Here is an 18,021-nt window from a genome sequence, read left to right as displayed (position 1 = left end):
AAATTTAATCTTATTCTAGGGGCGCCTGGGTGGCTCAGTGGGTTAAGCCTCTGCCTTCGGCTCGGGTCATGATCCCAGGGTCCTGGGATCAAATCACTCAGATTTAATATTCCAGGTTAAGAGTTAAGGCCCAGGGGCACCTGAGTGGCTCAGTGGGTTAAAGCCTCTGCCTTCGGCTCACATCATGATCCCAGGACCCTGGGATCGAGCCCCGCATCAGGCTCTCTCCTCAGTGGGGAGCCTGTTTCCCCCTCTCTCTCTGCCTGCCTCTCTGTCCACTTGTGATCGCTGTCAAATAAATAAATAAAATCTTTAAAAAAATTAATCTTATCATAGAAATAGCAGTCTAAAACATTTAAATAAAACTCAATTGCTTCCCAATAAATAATGTGAAAATAACTGAAGTACAGTGTTCACAATATGGGAGCAAAAAAGGATCACCACTTAAATTTCTCATTTTTTATTTCATTTTCCTTTCTCATTAAAAAAAAGTAACTGTCTGTATCATCTTGGAAGAAACTGTCATTTGGTGACTTACGTACTTTTAAAGGTTATCTGGTATTCATTTTACCACAGAAGAGCCTAGAACAGTGATACTCAAACTAACTTTCAGCAATGATGAAAATGCTCTCTGTGCTGTACAATTTGGTAGCCACTAGCCATATAAGACTTGGAGCACCTGAAATGAATTTTATATTTTATTTCATTTAAATTAATTTAAATAGCTATGTAGCTAGTGCCTACTCTTTTGGACAGCACAGGCCTGGAAGAATCCTCAGACATCATTTTTATCAACCCCCACCTTTTTTTTTTTTTTAGAACTGAGAAAACTGAAGCCGTAATCCACAGCTTACTTACTATTAAGATAAAATTACACTTTAAAACTGTGCAAGGTCAATAATATTCCACGTGAAATAGAGCGTGTGCACTGTTCCAAGAACCTTACCTGGAAGTAGTTGCAGTGTGCATAGGAAGAGGCAGTGGGAGTGACACAACTACTTAGAGCGTCCATATGGGCAGAAGGAGAGCAGCACTGTAGCACAGCTGGGACAAATTCAAACAGAGAAGAGTCATCAACCACAATTAACCTCTGGCAGCATTTAAGGCACTCCCCTCTTTCCACTTGGAAAGAAAAATTCCAAGTTTTCCTTTGTGGATGCAATAAAATTATGTTTAGTCTGATTAGGTGCTATTATTTGTTAAAAACAACATGGCAATAGACTAATTTTTAAAAAATCATTTTAAAGGGTCATGTCTACTTTTCCAAATGATATCTTTAGCACCTAAACATTCTGTTACCTTTCTAACTAAACATTTATTCTTATTGAAAGGAATTTCACTTTATTGAAAATATCAGAACATATCTGGAATACAAAATAATTGTTTCAATCATTTTAATAGTAATAATAATTAGGAGGAGGGTGTGTTTTAAGGATAAAATAAGTGAAATACTCTCCAAACATGCCTAACATTATACAATGCATCTAGTAAAATCCAAATGTTTCACAAAACAAAAATGTTTTGGGGCGCCTGGGTGGCTCAGTGGGTTAAAGCCTCTGCCTTCGGCTCAGGTCATGATCTCGGGGTCCTGGGATCGAGCCCCGCATCGGGCTCTCTGCTCAGCAGGGAGCCTGCTTCTCTCCTCTCTCTCTCTGCCTGCCTCTCTGCCTACTTGTGATCTCTGTCAAATAAATAAATAAAATCTTTAAAAACAAAACAAAACAAAAATGTTTTAACCATTTAAATAAATAGTTAAGAATTTAAATCCAAGAGCCAGACTGACTGGCTCTGGAGCCCAGCTCCAAAATTTTAATAGCTGCATAAACTTGAGCAAGGTTAATCTCTTTTGGCCTCAGTTTCTGCATCTTAATAAAATAGGAAAAATAATAGTACATACCTTACTATGTTTGTTGTGAGGAATGAATGAGTTAATATGCATAAAGCACTTGGAATAGTACTGGCATACAGGAGGCAATCAAAAAATAAATAGCTAATGCTGCTATTATTTTAACCAAAGAAGTGTATTTTCCAAGCTTTCTCTTTATAGTTAGGATACCATAAGAAGATTAACTCTTTGTACTGGTATAGTTATACTTACAGATGCAGTCTTAATAATAGGCTGAGTCTCCTCTTTTCCAGAGAGAGAGACTCTCCAGAACGAATGAGAATCAGTTATAACACATCACACCTTTGGATTAAACAGAGGATGACATTTATTGAGCACCTACCATGTTCCAGGCACAGTACTAGGTGCTTTACATATATTGCTTCATTTAATCCAAACAACAATTGAATGAGGTATTAACATTACTTTACAAATTAAGGAAACTAAAGCTCAGAGATGTTAAATAATTTCCTGAGAGTCACAAAGCTAATAGTGACAGAGCCAGCAAACTTCAGAGCACATGCTCTTTAACATACAATACTTCGCTAATCTTTCCTTCTTCCTAAAATGTAACATTATAATTTTACTAGAACTCCACTTGATGAATATATTTTTAAGTTGTCTTTATGATAAGGTGGCAACTTCCTATGTCCACATTTTTCATATTTTGTATATTTTAGCATACTAATAAAATTACTAAACAATCTTATTCTATGATCTTGGAAAGTAAATTAACCTAAGGATTATAAAAATTCACTGCAATGTTTCCCTATTTCTCTATTATTGACTACTGATTTTTAAAATGTCAGAAGTTCATGAAAGTATGCCAGAAATAAATATTTTCTAGTATCATGTGTAATTTAAGCCATTAAAGTTTGCACATGGAAGGAAAAACTTGAAATAATGGACAAAATTCTAGTTTAGACACACATGTAAGGGTTAATGTTTTCTGAATTACAAGATTTTAACAATTCCAGTGATTAAAAAAGCCAGACTTTACTAAGATGGCCACATAAAATTCATGCTCTTATCACTTCCAATATAGGTTAGGTAAGCACGTTCTTAGATTTAAACTTTGGGATTATTCAAATACACAATTCCAATGATTTGAATTTGATTTCCCTGAATATTTGAAAGCATAAATATCCTGGGAAAGAACTTAAATCCAAAAATTAAGACACCAAGGAGGGGTCTGCAGGGTTGGCCAAAACTATGAAAAAAACTGGGACATTTTTCTAGTTTTATCAGCTAAGGAAAACCTAGCCCCCTAGTGGCAAGAAAAGACTCAGTCAGGAGCGGCAGGTTTTCACTTAACAGGGTACCATGAAATAGTATTTCTTTACAAATAAATCAACAAACAGTATTAGGTTTATTTTTCTGATATTGTTCTGATTCCATTTCTTACACATTTTAAATAGCTGTTAAAGTGTACTTCAAAATAAATTTCTTGGATTGGGGCACCTGGGTGGCTCAGTTGGTTAAGCGTCTGCCTTTGGCTCAGGTCATGATCTCAGGGTCCTGGGATGGAGCCCTGCGTCGGGCTCCCCACTCAGCGGTGAGTCTGCACAAGTCCCCCACTTGTGCTTTCTTTTTCTCTCTCTCAGATAAATGAAATCTTTAAAATAAAATAAATTTCTTGGGTAAGTAAAATAAATTATACAACAGAGAGTATATTAATATATAGCTAATAGCTGATTTGGTATCTAAGGAAACAGCAAAACAGTGAAAGTCCTTTTAAGTGTCCAGTAACAAATGGAAAGTGGAAAGCTACCTGCAAAGGGGGACGTGAATAGATAATCCCAAAAGATTCCCAGTGGCTATTTCCTTACCAGTGCAGTCCTACCCTGTATGTACAGTCAACAAAATAGAACAATGTAAGATACTAGTAAGTTTACCGGATAGGAAAAACCTAGCTATAGAAACACAACTGTGTAGTTAAAATATGACAAATTAACTCTGCGTATATTATGAAAGCATTGTGAAGGTACTGACATTTATAAAACTGAGTTTATCACTATATCCTAAGGCACATTCAGCTGCATAAAGATCTTCCACTGTCCTCCTGAAGGCAGGATTCACTCAAGGCATTTAATTGCACAGAGAATGAAAAACTGGAAATAATAGACAGAATTCTATTTCAGATGTAAATATAATAGTTAATGACATTTTTAAAAATATTTTTAAAACCGTTTTAGTTAATGACATTTTTAAAAACAATTCTGGTAATTAAAAAAATCCAGGAGTACTAAAAATTATCTAGGTAAAAATTTTCACTCCCACTATAGGTTAAGAAAACAAGTTCATATTTTTTTATCCTATGGAGGTAATTCAAATACACAATTAAAATGTTTTAGACTCGAGTCTACTTCAGAATAAGTACAGTGTCAACAGTGAGAAAATGCCCAATATAAATGCTCAACAGGAAAAACATCTCAATTGTAAATTTAGTTTCAAGATAAGCTACTACACATCTAGAAACCCAATACTTCCTTACTTATAGTAAGGTAAAGGTCTTCTGGGCATATCCCCAAAAAAGTGAAAGCAGGCACTCAAATACATATTTGTGCATCTGTGTACACAGCAGCTTTGTTCATAATAGTCAAAAGGTGGAAGCAACCCAGTGTCTACCAACAGACGAATGCATAAAAATAAAGTGGTACATACATACAATGGAAAATTATTCAGTATTAAAAAATAAGGAAATTTTGACAGATGCTAGAGTATCTAGCCTTGAAAACAGTATGCTTAATGAAATAAGCCAATCACAAAAGGGCAAATGTATGATTCCTCTTATATGAGTCTCGGGGAAGACGAAGAAGTTCTGGAGATGGAAGGTGGTAATGCTAGGACATACAACAATGTGAATGTATTTAATGCCACAGAACTGTAAACTTAAAAGTGGTTAAAATGCTAAACTATGTTATTTATATTTTACTTCAGTAAAAAGAAAGGCAGGGGCGCCTGGGTGGCTCAGTGGGTTAGAGCCTCTGCCTTCAGCTTGGGTCCTGATCTCAGGGTCCTGGGATCAAGCCCTGCATCCGGCTCTCTGCTCAGCAGGGAGCCTGCTTCCTCCTCTCTCTCTGCCTGCCTCTCTGCCTACTTGTGATTTCTGTCTGTCAAATAAATAAATAAATAAATAAATAAATTTTAAATAAATAAATAAAAAGAAAGAAAGGCAATTACAATTTTGCTTTTGCTTAGTTTTTTCTGGCAGCTAAAGAGAACTTCCTGCCCCTCTTTTCATAAGAACAAAATCAGGCCTTTTCAAAGACACTGACGATAGAGGATAGAGGCTACCTGAGCTCAAGGACAGCACTGAAAAGCTCTTATAACTCCAGGTGCTGTATCTGTTTATGTACACTATATAGAATTAAAAGCCTGAAGATAAAATCTTTAGAATTTAAATGTACTTTAAAACAATAATAGGGGGTGCCTGGATGGCTCAGTCAGTTAAACATCCAACTCTTGATCACAGCTAGGCTCTTGATCTCAGGGTCGTGAGTTCAAGCCACGCAGGGGGCTCCACACTGGGTTTGGAGCCTACTTAAACAACAATAACAACAACAACAAAACAAACTCACAACAATAAGCAATTCTTTTTGCCCAAGATTCAAGTAAAAAAAAATTTTAAATAATGATACAATATGTATTTTTTCAATAAAAAATTAAAGCATCATATGTACCTTGCAGAAGTTGTATATTCTTACAAATTACTGTATTTAGATTCTAGGATGTTAATATGTAGGTTCATTTGAAAGACAGGCTTTAAAATGTTTTATCCTTTTTATGTAAATAGTGTTTTAAATTTTATAAAGTCTATTCACATACATTAAATTGACTTAATCCCTGACCTGAAGTACTATTACCACTTACAGGAAGGGAAATTGAGGCACAGTGTCATGAAATAATCCAGTGAAGATCAGGTTGAATGATTAATTACAAAGTGGAGACTAGAGTTATTTCATTCCATTCAATACACTATTTACTAGGGAACCACTATAGCCGAGGACCACACTAGGTACAGGGGTATACAGAAATGAATTAGAGGCAGTCCCACTCCTCAGAGACACCAAACCAGACATCCCACTCTAGCAGTTGGGTGTATGTTCTCACTGCTTAGGTAGGACGAGTCAATAATCCAGGGTAGTCTCACTGCCACCAGTAGCATCACCATCATTTCCTATTGTCTGTCCTATCTGGGAGTAACTAATTCTGGGGAGGAGACATACCAGGAAAGAGTCTCACAAAGGATAGAATGAAAAGTTCTCTATATGAGAGGCAGACAGGTAGCAGAGCACAATGGCCAAAAGAATGGACTCCTGAGTCAGCTTGCCTGGCTTTGTTCCCCAGCCTTGCTTCCGAGTAGCTGTGTTTCCATTTCCTAACCTATCAAATGAGGATAATTACATTTCTAATCTTATAAGGTTGTTGTGAGGATTAAATGAATTGATATTGGAAAATATTCAGAACAATGCTTGGTCATAGTGATTACCATATAAATAACACCAGAGGGGAAAAAATGAACCCAAGATAAAGCAAGACTAAAAAGAGTCAGTCAGTACTGGATATACAATATTTTGTCTTTGAAGGAGTGATAAGAGTGGGAAAAAACGTAGTGAGCTAGGCAAAGAAAACAGGCGCTTCAAGAGAGGAATGACGAATGTAAGCACAGATTCAGATGAGTCATTTTATGAGTCAGTCTGCCAGCAATTTTCCAGTCTCAATCTTTGGCTTTACTAGAGAAACTGATTTATAAAATATTACAACATTCAAAATTTACTGGTTATACTATTTGGAGACTAGATCAAAATTTATTATCAATATAATTTTTAAAAAGATGTTATTTATTAGACAGAGAGAGAGAGAGAGAGAGCGCACAAGCAGGGGGACAGGCAGAGAGAGAGGGAGAAGCAGGCTCCCTGCAGAGCAGGGGAAGCCCAATATGGGCCTCGATCCCAGTTCTCCAGGATCATGACCAAAGGCAGTGCCTTAACCAATTGAGCCACCCAGGTACCCATCAATATAATTTTTAAATGAAGTCAGTTGTTGCTGCTTACTAAAATTTGATCCAACCCTCAAATTCTTCAAAAGGATTCAAGTATAACCATGATTCCAAAATTAGTTACTTCATTATTATTTTAAGAGCTGGATTTGGGAGTGATTATTACCCTGCCTCTGAGAATGATATTCTATTTAACTTTGGAAAAGTCATTTGTAATGCTCTTCATAAACAGTACACTAAGTACTGGTTAAATTGCTCACTACTTTTTGCTTCCTTCACCTAAAATCTGGAGGAATCAAATACTTCTACGGTATTTTTATAGCACTTTCTTTTCCATTAACAAGTCTTTTGTATTTAACAATACAACCTTTTATTTATGTAGTACTTCAGAATGTTCAAAGCGGTTTTGCTTATTACACTATATCACAGACCTACTCTATGTATTAGATGTCATCATGAGATCATGACATTTCTTATTCTTATGATCTCAGAAACATTATAGTCATTCCAATTCTCCCTATTAAAGAAAATAAAACAAAAATTCAGATAACATAAGATTCTCTTTCAGATGCCCTGTAAGCTATCAAAACATCAGCAGCACTTACTTGTTCTTTTAATGTCTCTTTCCTAGTCCTTACCTTGAACTCTTGGGAGACAATTTTTAATTTATAATTTTACATCCAAGCTAACATAAAATATTTTTAATTAACATATCCTAAATAATAATAATTTAACAAGTAGTAGTTCTATAATGAATGAATAATATCAACTATTTGTACTGTCTTCTGGTACATAATACATAAGTGGTTCCCATAAAATTTGGAACCAAGGGTTTCCGAGGATTATCTGGAACTTGAAATACATTTTCCCATAGAAACAACAACACATAGGCTAATTTGGCTCCTGTACCAGATTATAACCATCTGTACCATAAGTGTACAACTGATAGTAATACAGAACCTAACCACCCTATCTAATACATCCATAGGAAAATGCCTCCAAAATTACAAATTGGAAGGTTAAGCACATTTCTACATTTCTTCTTGCTGCAATCCTTCCAAATTTAAACTCCCCAGAAGCTTCTGAGTCTTTAGCAGTTTGGGGTGGGGGGTGGTTGGAGGGAGTATAGGAAAGGAGAAACACTGGTAAAAGGAAGGGAGGTCGGATATTATCCAACTGATGGGCTGTAGAATGTAAAGCGAGTGTAAGGAAGACACAGACTCTGTGTATGTATATACAGTCCAGGCATACCCGGAATGCAGCTGAAATTATAGTTTAGACAGTAATGTCTAATCTGTTGATTAAAATGTTGAATTGAACTATTCACCAATAAAAATCTGACCCTATTTGTTGCTATACATAAGATCTAAAACTTGTAACATGAATTTACTCATCTTCTATTTTTCAAGATCACACAGATATTTTTGTTTTTCAAAGAAGTAGCTGAAAATCTGGAAAATACTAGACTTCAAACTTTTCCTACATAAGAAGTAAAAAAATTCAGATTTCTAACAGGCAAAATTAATAAAAGTACTAAGGCATCCTTAATCCATATACTTCCTTTGCCTTTTCCTCCTCAACTCCATCCACCCAAATAGTAGCAGCTCTAAAAATACATGAAACCTAATCTAATTTAAATTCTTGTTTTATTATTTTAATATTAAAATATTAAATATTTTGAGAAAATAAATCCCTTTTACTGCTATATTTAGGTAGAATGCAATAAGCCAATAATAAAAGAATACAGTGGATGTTACAGCTAGAAAATAGTGAGACCTGTTACAAACAGACGTTACCAGATTTATAACTTGTAAAGGTCAACAAATTATTTTATTCCCTTATCAAATTTACATCCTTCCACTTATTTTAGCTTTTGATTTCCTCCTGTCTGGGAGAAATGGTCTAACAAAATACCTCTAGAGATAGCTTCCAGAGCTACATATTTGAGAAAATTAATATTCCTAGAGTCTTAACAAAAGAACGCCTTCTTCTCTCTCTGGTCTTTTCTGAAAGCCTTGATTGACCCTTGTCTTATTTCCATTGCTCCATTTCGTCACTCAGTATTAAACTACTCTGTATGATGAAACACAGCATGACTATATGGTGCTCCTACAAAATTGAAGATACATTTGAATGGAAAGGAAAGGCTATTATCTTGCAAAACTGTAACCCTCCCAAAAGATACTCCTCCCCCCTCAAGAAGCTAAACACATGGTCACTATCGTAAGGATTCCTGATTACTGGCTTGAGATCTACAGTATTTCTTCAACGCCCTTGGCTGAGCTCTGAGTCATTTGTCATTGTCAGGTTCTCTTCTCTGCTACTCTGCACTTCTTAGCTGGCTGGGATTAACACTGCAGGGACTGCATTGTCAAATCACACAATCGCGTTTTTACTAAAAGAATATAATTTTGTTTTAAGAGCTAGAGAGTATGTTCTTTTATTAAACTTCATTACTGAGATACTAAAATGATTTCATTATGAGGTAATCTCACCTATAACGTTAAAAAATACAGTACATACAGTTGACCATTGAACAACATGAGTTTGAACTACGTGGGTTCACTTATATGGGGATTTTTTTGATACAATACAGTATTGTAAATGTATTTTTTCTTAGGATTTTCTTGATAACACTTTCTTTTCTCTAGTTTATTGTAAGAATATAGTACATAATACATATAACATACAATGTGTTAATCAACTCTTTATGTTATCTTAGGTAAGGCTTCTAGTCAACAATAGGTAATTAGTAGTTGAGTTTTGGGGCAGTCAAAAGTTATACACAGATTTTCAACTGCGTGGGGGTCAGTACCCCAATCCTGCATTGTTCAAGGGTCAACTATAACATGTATATAATTTTTTTTTAAAGAAAAGAAACAAAATACTGCACCAACAGCAAAGTTAAAATGAGGTCTCAATGTACTATATCCTAATTTCATTACTAGGACACATTTCAAAGATACAAAAGTTTCACTAAAAACATATACTTTCATGTACCCAACAGAATTTTCACAATCCTTAAGAACACAATAAAATTTTATATATTGCTTAAAAATATGCCCTCATGAGAAACCTTTGACATTTCTTAGGTATGCACCTAATCCTATTTTTAAGCATGCAAAAATGCATAAATACATAAACTTTCATCATAAAGTACTTTAAGAGAAGCCACTGAACTTGAATTTCTCATACCTGTTGGATAGTAGGCTTGGGAGTACTGCGCTGAGGGTGTGTAGTTACTGTATTTTTGGGAGGAGCTGACCATTGTTTGAGGACCTTGCTGAACGTGTACGGATGTGGCACTTGGCTGCAGGGTATAGGTAACCTCAGTTGGAAACCTCTGCAGTACAGGAAATGGAACCCCTTTATCTGAAAAAGTGGGAGATGTTTCCACTTGTCCTGGGTGCATTCCAAGGGAGTTCTGCCATGTTCTAGGAGGAATCGGGGTCCGATCTAAACCTTTCAGAGGGAAAGTACTGTGGTTGTGGGATGAAGTCGATACGTAGGAGTAAGGAGACAAACTATCTCGCCGGAATGACCGGTGGAATTGTCCTACAGCCACTGGTCCTGCATAAAAAAAGGAAGAACACACTTACTAATTTTGCTTTATACCACTGGATAGAGTAAACCAAAAGTCACAAAATATGAATATGTTGAATTCTCAGCCATTTTTAATACAACAGAAATTTAGTTCTGGTGAAAATAAGTTCAGAATCCAGAATACAAATAATGCTTAAAAAAAAAAAAATCAGACTTCTGGTTGGTTCTCAATATTACTGCCAGAAGAGACAAAGTAGCCAAACTCTAATATTAAATCAAATGTTAAATCAAATTCAATGTTCAAAGCCTTTTATAGACAATTCAGTCATCTTACCTTTTTTACCTCAACTGCCTCAACTGATTGACCCAGATTTTTCCAATCTGTAAGCTACTTCCTACAAGTTTTAGAAAATCCATTCAGTCCTTCAAATCATTTAGAAACCTTAATAATAGGTACAAAAGTAAACACTCAACTGTATATATAGAAGAAATAACTGTAGATAAAGTAAGAACTATAACACAAACCAAAAAGAAAGTTAATGGTCTTTACTCCCCCTTCAATTTTTTTTTTTAATGATAATCTTTGCAGAAAAGTCAGATTTGAAAACTTTGACTCAGTTTTCTTCTTCCTTTCTTAAATTAATCAAAAATTTTCCAAGGTCTTTTTTTCTTCAGAGGATCTCTAGTAGAGTCCCTTTCTGGATATTAGTAGCTCTCAAACAACTGTTTACATCTGAAATCACTTGGACAGTTTGTTAAAAATCAACATACTCAGGCCCAAAGATTCTGATATTTGCTTTCTCTTATCTAGTAAGGTAGAAAGGAATTAAAAAGTGGAGATGATGAAGAGAAAGGGCAATATTATATAAAGGGGAAAAAGAAAATATACATGTTGCAAGCTGACCTTACTTTTCAGACTGTAATTCCTGAACATAAAGGTAAGCTAATTTATTCCCAGGAAGGCATCATGTATGAAATTATGTGGTTCACAAATTCCTTTCAATTTGTTTTATTAAACTAATCTATTTAAAACAGAGGGAAAGGGGCGCCTGGGTGGCTCAGTGGGTTAAGGCCTCTGCCTTCGGCTCAGGTCATGATCCCAGGGTCCTGGGATCGAGCCCCACGTTGGGCTCTCTGCTCGCTGGGGAGACTGCTTCCTCCTCTCTCTCTCTCTCTGCCTGCCTCTCTGCCTACTTGTGATCTCTCTCTATCAAATAAATAAACAAAATCTTAAAAAATAAAATAAAATAAAACATAGGGAAAGTCTAATTTATGTGCTACTTATTTGTTAAACTACATGATAAAGGATGGCACTCAAAAACCTACTTTTCCAAATATTTAAACTGGAAACCCATTCAATATGTTATATATCTTTCATTCTATTTCTTTGGTGTTTAATTTCCTCTAAAAAATTTCCTCTGGGGCACCTGGGTGGCTCAGTGGGTTAAAGCCTCTGCCTTCAGCTCAGGTCATGATCCCAGGGTCCTGGGATCGAGCCCCGCATCGGGCTCTCTGCTCAGCGGGGAGCCTGCTTCCCTTCCTCTCTCTCTGCCTGCCTCTCTGCCTACTTGTGATCTCTGTCTGTCAAATAAATAAATAAAAATCTTAAAAAAAAAAAAAATTTCCTCTGGGGTGCCTTGGTGGCTCAGTGGGTTAAGCCTCTGACTTTGGCTCAGGTCATGGTCTCAGAGTCCTGGGATCGAGCCTCACCTGCTTCATCCCCCTCTCTGCCTGCCTCTCTGCCTACTTGTGATCTCTGTCTGTCAAATAAATAAATAAAATCTTTTAAAAAGTTTAAAAAAAAAAAGATTTTCCTCTAATAAAGAATAAAGCAACAGGGGGCACCTGGGTGGCTCAGTCAGTTAAACATCTCACCCTTGATTTTGGCTCAGGTCATGATGTTCTGAGACGAAGCCCCACATGGGGCTCTGTGGTGGGTGTAGAGCCTGCTTAAGATTCTCTCTCTTGGGGCTCCTGGGTGGTTCAGATGGTTAAGCACCTGCCTTTGGCTCAGGTCATGATCTCTGGGTCCTGGGATGGAGCCCCTCTTCAAGCCCTTCACCAGGCTCCCGTCTCAGTGAGAAGTTGGCTTCTCCCTCTCGCTTTGCCTCTCTTCCCTGCTCGTGCTCTCTCTCTGTCTCAAGTGAATAATTTTTTTAAATATTAAAAAAAAAATTCTTCCTCTCCCTCTGCACCTCCACTCCACTTGCTGTCTCTCTCTCTCAAAAAAAAAAAAGGGTGGGGGGATGCCTGGGTGGTTCAGTTGGTTAAGTGTCTGCCGTCGGCTTGGGTCGTGATGCAGGAATCCTGGAATCGAGTCCCACATCAGGCTCCTTGCTCAGCGGGAAGCCTGCTTCTCCATCTGCCTGCTGCTCTCACTGCTTGTACTCTCTCTCTCTCTGACAAATAAAGTATTAAAAAAAAAAAATAAGAATAAAGCATCAGAAGCACTCCTAACCACTTCTGGCTTGGCACTGCCTGATTCATATCAATTTTCATAAAATAAACTCTTAAAAAATAATAAAATTTTTATTTTTTTTAAAGATTTTATTCATTTATTTGACAGAGATCACAAGTAGGTAGAGAGGCAGGCAGAGAGAGAGGGGGAAGCAGGCTCCCTGCCGAGCAGAGAGCCAGATACGGGGCTCGATCCCAGGACCCTGAGATCATGACCTGAGCCGAAGGCAGAGGCTTTAACCCACTGAGCCACCCAGGCGCCCCAAAATAATAAAATTTTTAAAAGGAACAAAGCACTAATGCCAAAAACAAACACATACATACACATATACACATAAATTCTAGAGCCCTGGAAATCAAGAGATCTAAATCTAATGGGGGAAAAAATTCTTAGTTCAGAAGACTGAAAGTATACAAATGATATATACCTCTTAAAAACTGCTTTTCCCCTTTCCCTCTAAAGTACAAAAAAAATAGTTTTTATAGTATTTGACTACCAATTCCATATGTATACACACTCTGAACTACCAGTGCAATCATTTAAGACCTAAAGAAACATTTTTTTGTTCTTTAGAATAGGTGTTTCTGATGTCTAAAACTACCCACACTTGATTCTTCCTGGGATGCTTCACATGCTAAAAGTGCATATTTCTACAGTGTGCAATAGCTAACCCTTCTTCTACCTTCTTTAGAGTTAAGCTATTAATGAATCTGCAGATTGTCAATAACTTAAGCAGCTAACTAAAGAATTCTCTACTTTGATTTCTCAAATTAAAATATAAATTCTACTTCTATCACAATGACCTGAGTGATCACCAAATACTTAAAGATTTTTAGATGCTGCTAACATAAGAACGCTGATAGGATTAGAAGGGTATTCCTTTACATTTGTTTTTTTTTTTTTTTTTAATAAAGAACTAAAACATGTTCACCTTTTATTTATTGTTAAGGGTTATCTCATAGGGTTCTATTCTGACCAACTTCACAGAATATCACCTATATGTTTTCAGAACATCTTCAAGATATATTTGGCAAAGTTTAAATCCAGAATTCTGGAAATGCAAGGCAGGATGGATTTCTGCTCTTAAAGATCCTTTTCCCTCTATATAAATGAATCTGAGCTAATTAATTCCCAGGAAAAAACCTGCCTCCTGCGAGCTTGATATTCCCAGGCCAGCACTGATTATCTACTATTGTTCACACTTGTTACTTAGTTTAGAAAGTTTTAACAAATATTGTTAACAAAAAGTATAAAATAAATTGCCACTTAAGAGTAAAATAACAAAAGTGAACCAAAAAAAGGAAAAACATGTGATCTTCACATTTCTTATCAGTACATTCCTGAAAGGTGAACAAGACAAGACAGCTAGTTCAATGGATCTAGATAAGAGAAGTCGGTAATAAAACCAAGGATTCCATGGTGGGGGGGGGGGGGGGGGAGAAAAAGACAAAGGTATTCAAACCATAAGCTGAAGTAGAACACAGTAAACAAAGTGGAAACTAAGAAGCAACAGTATAGTCAGGCATATAACTAATGAAAGGTTCAAGAAGAATAAAAATTATATAAACACAAACAGAAGACCAAGGGCTTAGAACATAGAATTAAAGCAAACAAAGCTGGCCCAGTATTCTTGAACTTAGAATTACATCCTGCCCACACCAGTAACACAATTCCCTAGTGATCCAAGCATGTGGTATAGACAATCCACCAATGACACACCTTCTGCATGCACATACCAACAGGCAGAATGGTTAAAAAAATAAATAAATAAAAAGTAAATGCATGAAAACTACAATGATCTGGTTATATATGGATTGATGTATTATTGATACTGCAGAAGTATGAACTAAATCTGTTATTCAACAAATAATCTTTAAAATGCCACCTACGGCACCTGGGTGGCTCGGTGGGTTAGCCCTCTGCCTTCGGCTCGGGTCATTATCTCAGGGTCCTAGGATCGAGTCCCGCATCGGGCTCTCTGCTCCGCGGAGAGCCTGCTTCCTCCTTTCTCTCTGCCTGCCTCTCTGCCTACTTGTGATTTCTCTCTCTGTGTGTCAAATAAATAAATTTTAAAAATAAATAAATAAATAAATAAAATGCCATCTAAATGAACTATAACTGAAGAAAATCAGACCATAGGCAGCCCCTATATTTCTTTAATTAAAAAGGACTCTATCCGGGGCACCTGATTGGCTCAGTTGGTTAAGCAGCTGCCTTCAGCTCAGGTCATGATCACGGAGAGCCTGGAGTTGGGCTCCCTGCTCAGTGAGGAGTCTGCTTCTCCCTCTTCCTTTGCCCTTCCCCTAGCTTGTGCGTGCACACGCTCTCTCTAGCTCTCATGCTCTCTCTCAAGTAAGTAAATAAAAATCTTTAAAAATAAATAAATAAAAATCAAAGAAAATAAAATGGACTCTATCCTTAGAATACAACTGGGTGTAACATAGGTGAGGGAAAAAGAAAGAGAAGTGAAAAAAGTGAGCAAGACCTTCTTTTTATGTATGCATGTATGTTTCTCTGAAGTGGTTATCCTATTTCTCCCAAGAACACACTTCCCAGTCTTTTTTCCTTATGCCCACCAGATGCACATCCTGAAAAACAAATATCCATGTCAGAGATTCTGCCAAATGTCTGCCATGGTATTATCTCCACTGCCTTTCCCCATTCAATTCCCCACCCAAATCACCGGCCATCACATGGAAGCAGCTTAATAATCCTTTAGAATTCCTTTAGAACATTCCTATGCCACTGCTATTTTTCTATCTTGTTACTAGAACTCTAACCTAATCCCTTATCTTCTAAACTCCACAGACACACAAGCTTTTCATCCCTTATCTTCTAAATTCCAAATGAACAAAACACTGCCTCATTCTTAACCCTGGGCCTAGGTTAAACTGACCAAAGTGCTACTTTTATTTGCATATTTTTTAAGTTTTCCATATCTGAAACATAATCCTTACACACTAAGTTAAATCAAAATGAACATGGTGAGAATGTTTCTACTGAAGGCAAAGAATGAATTCTCATTATTATATCCAGTTGCTGTCTTGGGAGTACTGTCTCCTATCATGGACTCTTTACACAGAGAGAAGGAATACTGCCACCCTCACCTTCGCAGAAGAGGGGGAAGAGCACCAGAAACCAAGCTGATAAAACAATTTTCTGTCACAGAGAACTTTTAAGCTTTTAGTAAATACACAGTTATACAAAGTTTTTTCAATACTGAAAGGTGTAAAATTCTTTTTAACTAACACTTGACAGTAAAGAAAACCATTTTTGCCTTGTGCTTGCCTAACCGTAACACCTTAAGTAAACATCAGCTCTAATTGGTTACAATGAAAGATGGTTGGCCAACGCATTGTATGCAGGAACAATATCTCATAAACAATTGAATATATTACTATGTTTTTGCTCTTAAGATATATAAACAATGTCGACCTTTCTATACATTCCTTGGAACCTAATGTATGACTACTGTCAGGACACCTGTTCTAAGATTTCTTAGATGTGTCAAAGGTGTGGAAGATGGCCTGTCCCTTCAAGGACACACTTCCACTCAAGGTACCTTGTTCGCTTTCCCTCGGTCTGTATAAACGTTCTAAGTGTTCTTGGCGGTAACTCTGTTCCTTCCTACCTTGACCTCCACATTCTCACCCTGTACAGTAACTCTTGTTTTGCTTCCCATTAGAGCAAAGGAAACCCCTCGGTGTTTCTTCCCGACCTAGTGCTTCGACAAAGAGCGACTTACTCTATAGACATTCAAGGTAAGGTAAGGGTCTTAAGAAGGTCAATGGCCATGGAGGTCTGGAGTTCAGGAGGGGCCGGGAAGAGCAGGGAGCCTACAGCAGAGGTCCCTTTGGCCGCCAGTGGACAACTAACCAGAAGGGGCTCAATGCCTCTTTCCAGGGGGAGGTACTGGGGGACAGCGGGTGCTGGAAACGGTGGAGATGACGGGAATGATTTCTCGAGAGGCACAGCAGCAAGCGGATCACCTCACCGGGGAGGATGTGCGAAATGCCCCCCGGCAGTGGCGGTTGCTCCCCGGTGCCCTATGTGCCCTGCCGTGGGCGAGGACTCACCGTGCGGCTCGGGCCGGGGCCCCGCGGGCGGCGACGGCTCCTGGTGCTGCAGCGGGGAGGTGGAGGCCGAGGCCGAGGCCGAGGCCGAGGCCGACGTGATGAGGAGCCTCTGAAAGCGGTTGGGTGGCCGGCAGGGCACCTCCAGGCCGGCCGCCAGCTTGGCCTTGTTGGCGCTGGTGAGCCTCTTGAGGTGCACGAGCAGCTGCGGCTGGTCGCGGCGGAAGTGCGGGCTGTGGAAGTGGTGGAGCGGCCCGTCGCCCGCCGGCCCGCCGCCCCCTGGCCCCGGCCCGGGCCCCGCCGCGCCCGGCCCGCCCAGCACCACCTTGCGGAAGCCGTAGAGGTTGAGTTGGCGGATGAAGCTGGTGAAGTTGGTGGTTTTGAAGAGCTCGGGCTCGGCCCCGGCGCCCCCTACGCCGCCCCCGCCGCTGCCCCCGCCGCCGCCACTGCCCCCGGCCCCAGCCCCTGCCCCGGGCGGGCTGAGCAGCTCGGCCTCGAAGAGCGGCTGGTCGATGAGCAGCCCCTCGCCGCGGCCGTCCCAGCGGATCGAGCGGTACCGGGGACTGTTCACCAACCGCCACAGCTTGGCGGGGAAGTTGTTGGGGTTGATGGGGGTGGAGAGCAGCGCCTCCTCCATCGCCCCCGCCCGGGCACTGGGACTTGCCCCGCCGCGCCTGGCTCTCCCACCCCGTTCTCGATCTCCCCCCACCTTCGCCCAGCCTTCGCTGCGCCCTGCCCCCCACCCCTCGCCTGCGCCCCGCTGCCGCGGACCCTGGGACCGTTGGCGCACGAGCACCCGCCGCGCCTTCCAGCGCGGCCAATGGGGCCTCGAGTTCCCGCCGCGCGGCGGGACGCAGCGCGAGGCGACCCGCCCCCTGGACGCCGTGCCGTCCGGCCCGCTCGACGCCGCGGCGAAGAGCCGGGCCGCGTGCGACGGCGTGCGGCGCGGCCGCGGCAGGTAGCGTTCCCTCGTGGCAGCGTCCCTGAACCGCCGGACAGTGGCGGAGTTGCTGCCCACCAGGTAGGGTTAAATCCTGCAAAGAGATAAACCCGATTATCC

General features: G+C 39.4%; 1 protein-coding gene across 1 annotated transcript in view; it reads right to left on the bottom strand.

Annotated features, from left to right (window-relative positions):
• HSF5 (heat shock transcription factor 5) overlaps nucleotides 1-17,598 on the bottom strand; it is a gene marked incomplete at both ends in the record, with an annotated part of 45,276 nt that extends 27,678 nt beyond the window's left edge. The window contains 3 exons of the mRNA XM_080826905.1: nucleotides 947-1,044; nucleotides 10,083-10,457; nucleotides 16,965-17,598. Of these exons, the coding sequence (XP_080683031.1) occupies nucleotides 947-1,044; nucleotides 10,083-10,457; nucleotides 16,965-17,598 (1,107 nt within the window). The remainder of the gene's footprint in view (nucleotides 1-946; nucleotides 1,045-10,082; nucleotides 10,458-16,964) is intronic.
• Nucleotides 17,599-18,021: the final 423 nt, after the last annotated feature.

This window comes from Martes martes, assembly GCF_963455335.1.
Source record: "Martes martes genome assembly, chromosome: 16".
NCBI classification, from domain to species: domain Eukaryota; kingdom Metazoa; phylum Chordata; class Mammalia; order Carnivora; family Mustelidae; genus Martes; species Martes martes.
Note: the sequence above shows the minus strand (reverse complement) of the source record. Positions and strands in the feature narration are given on the sequence as shown.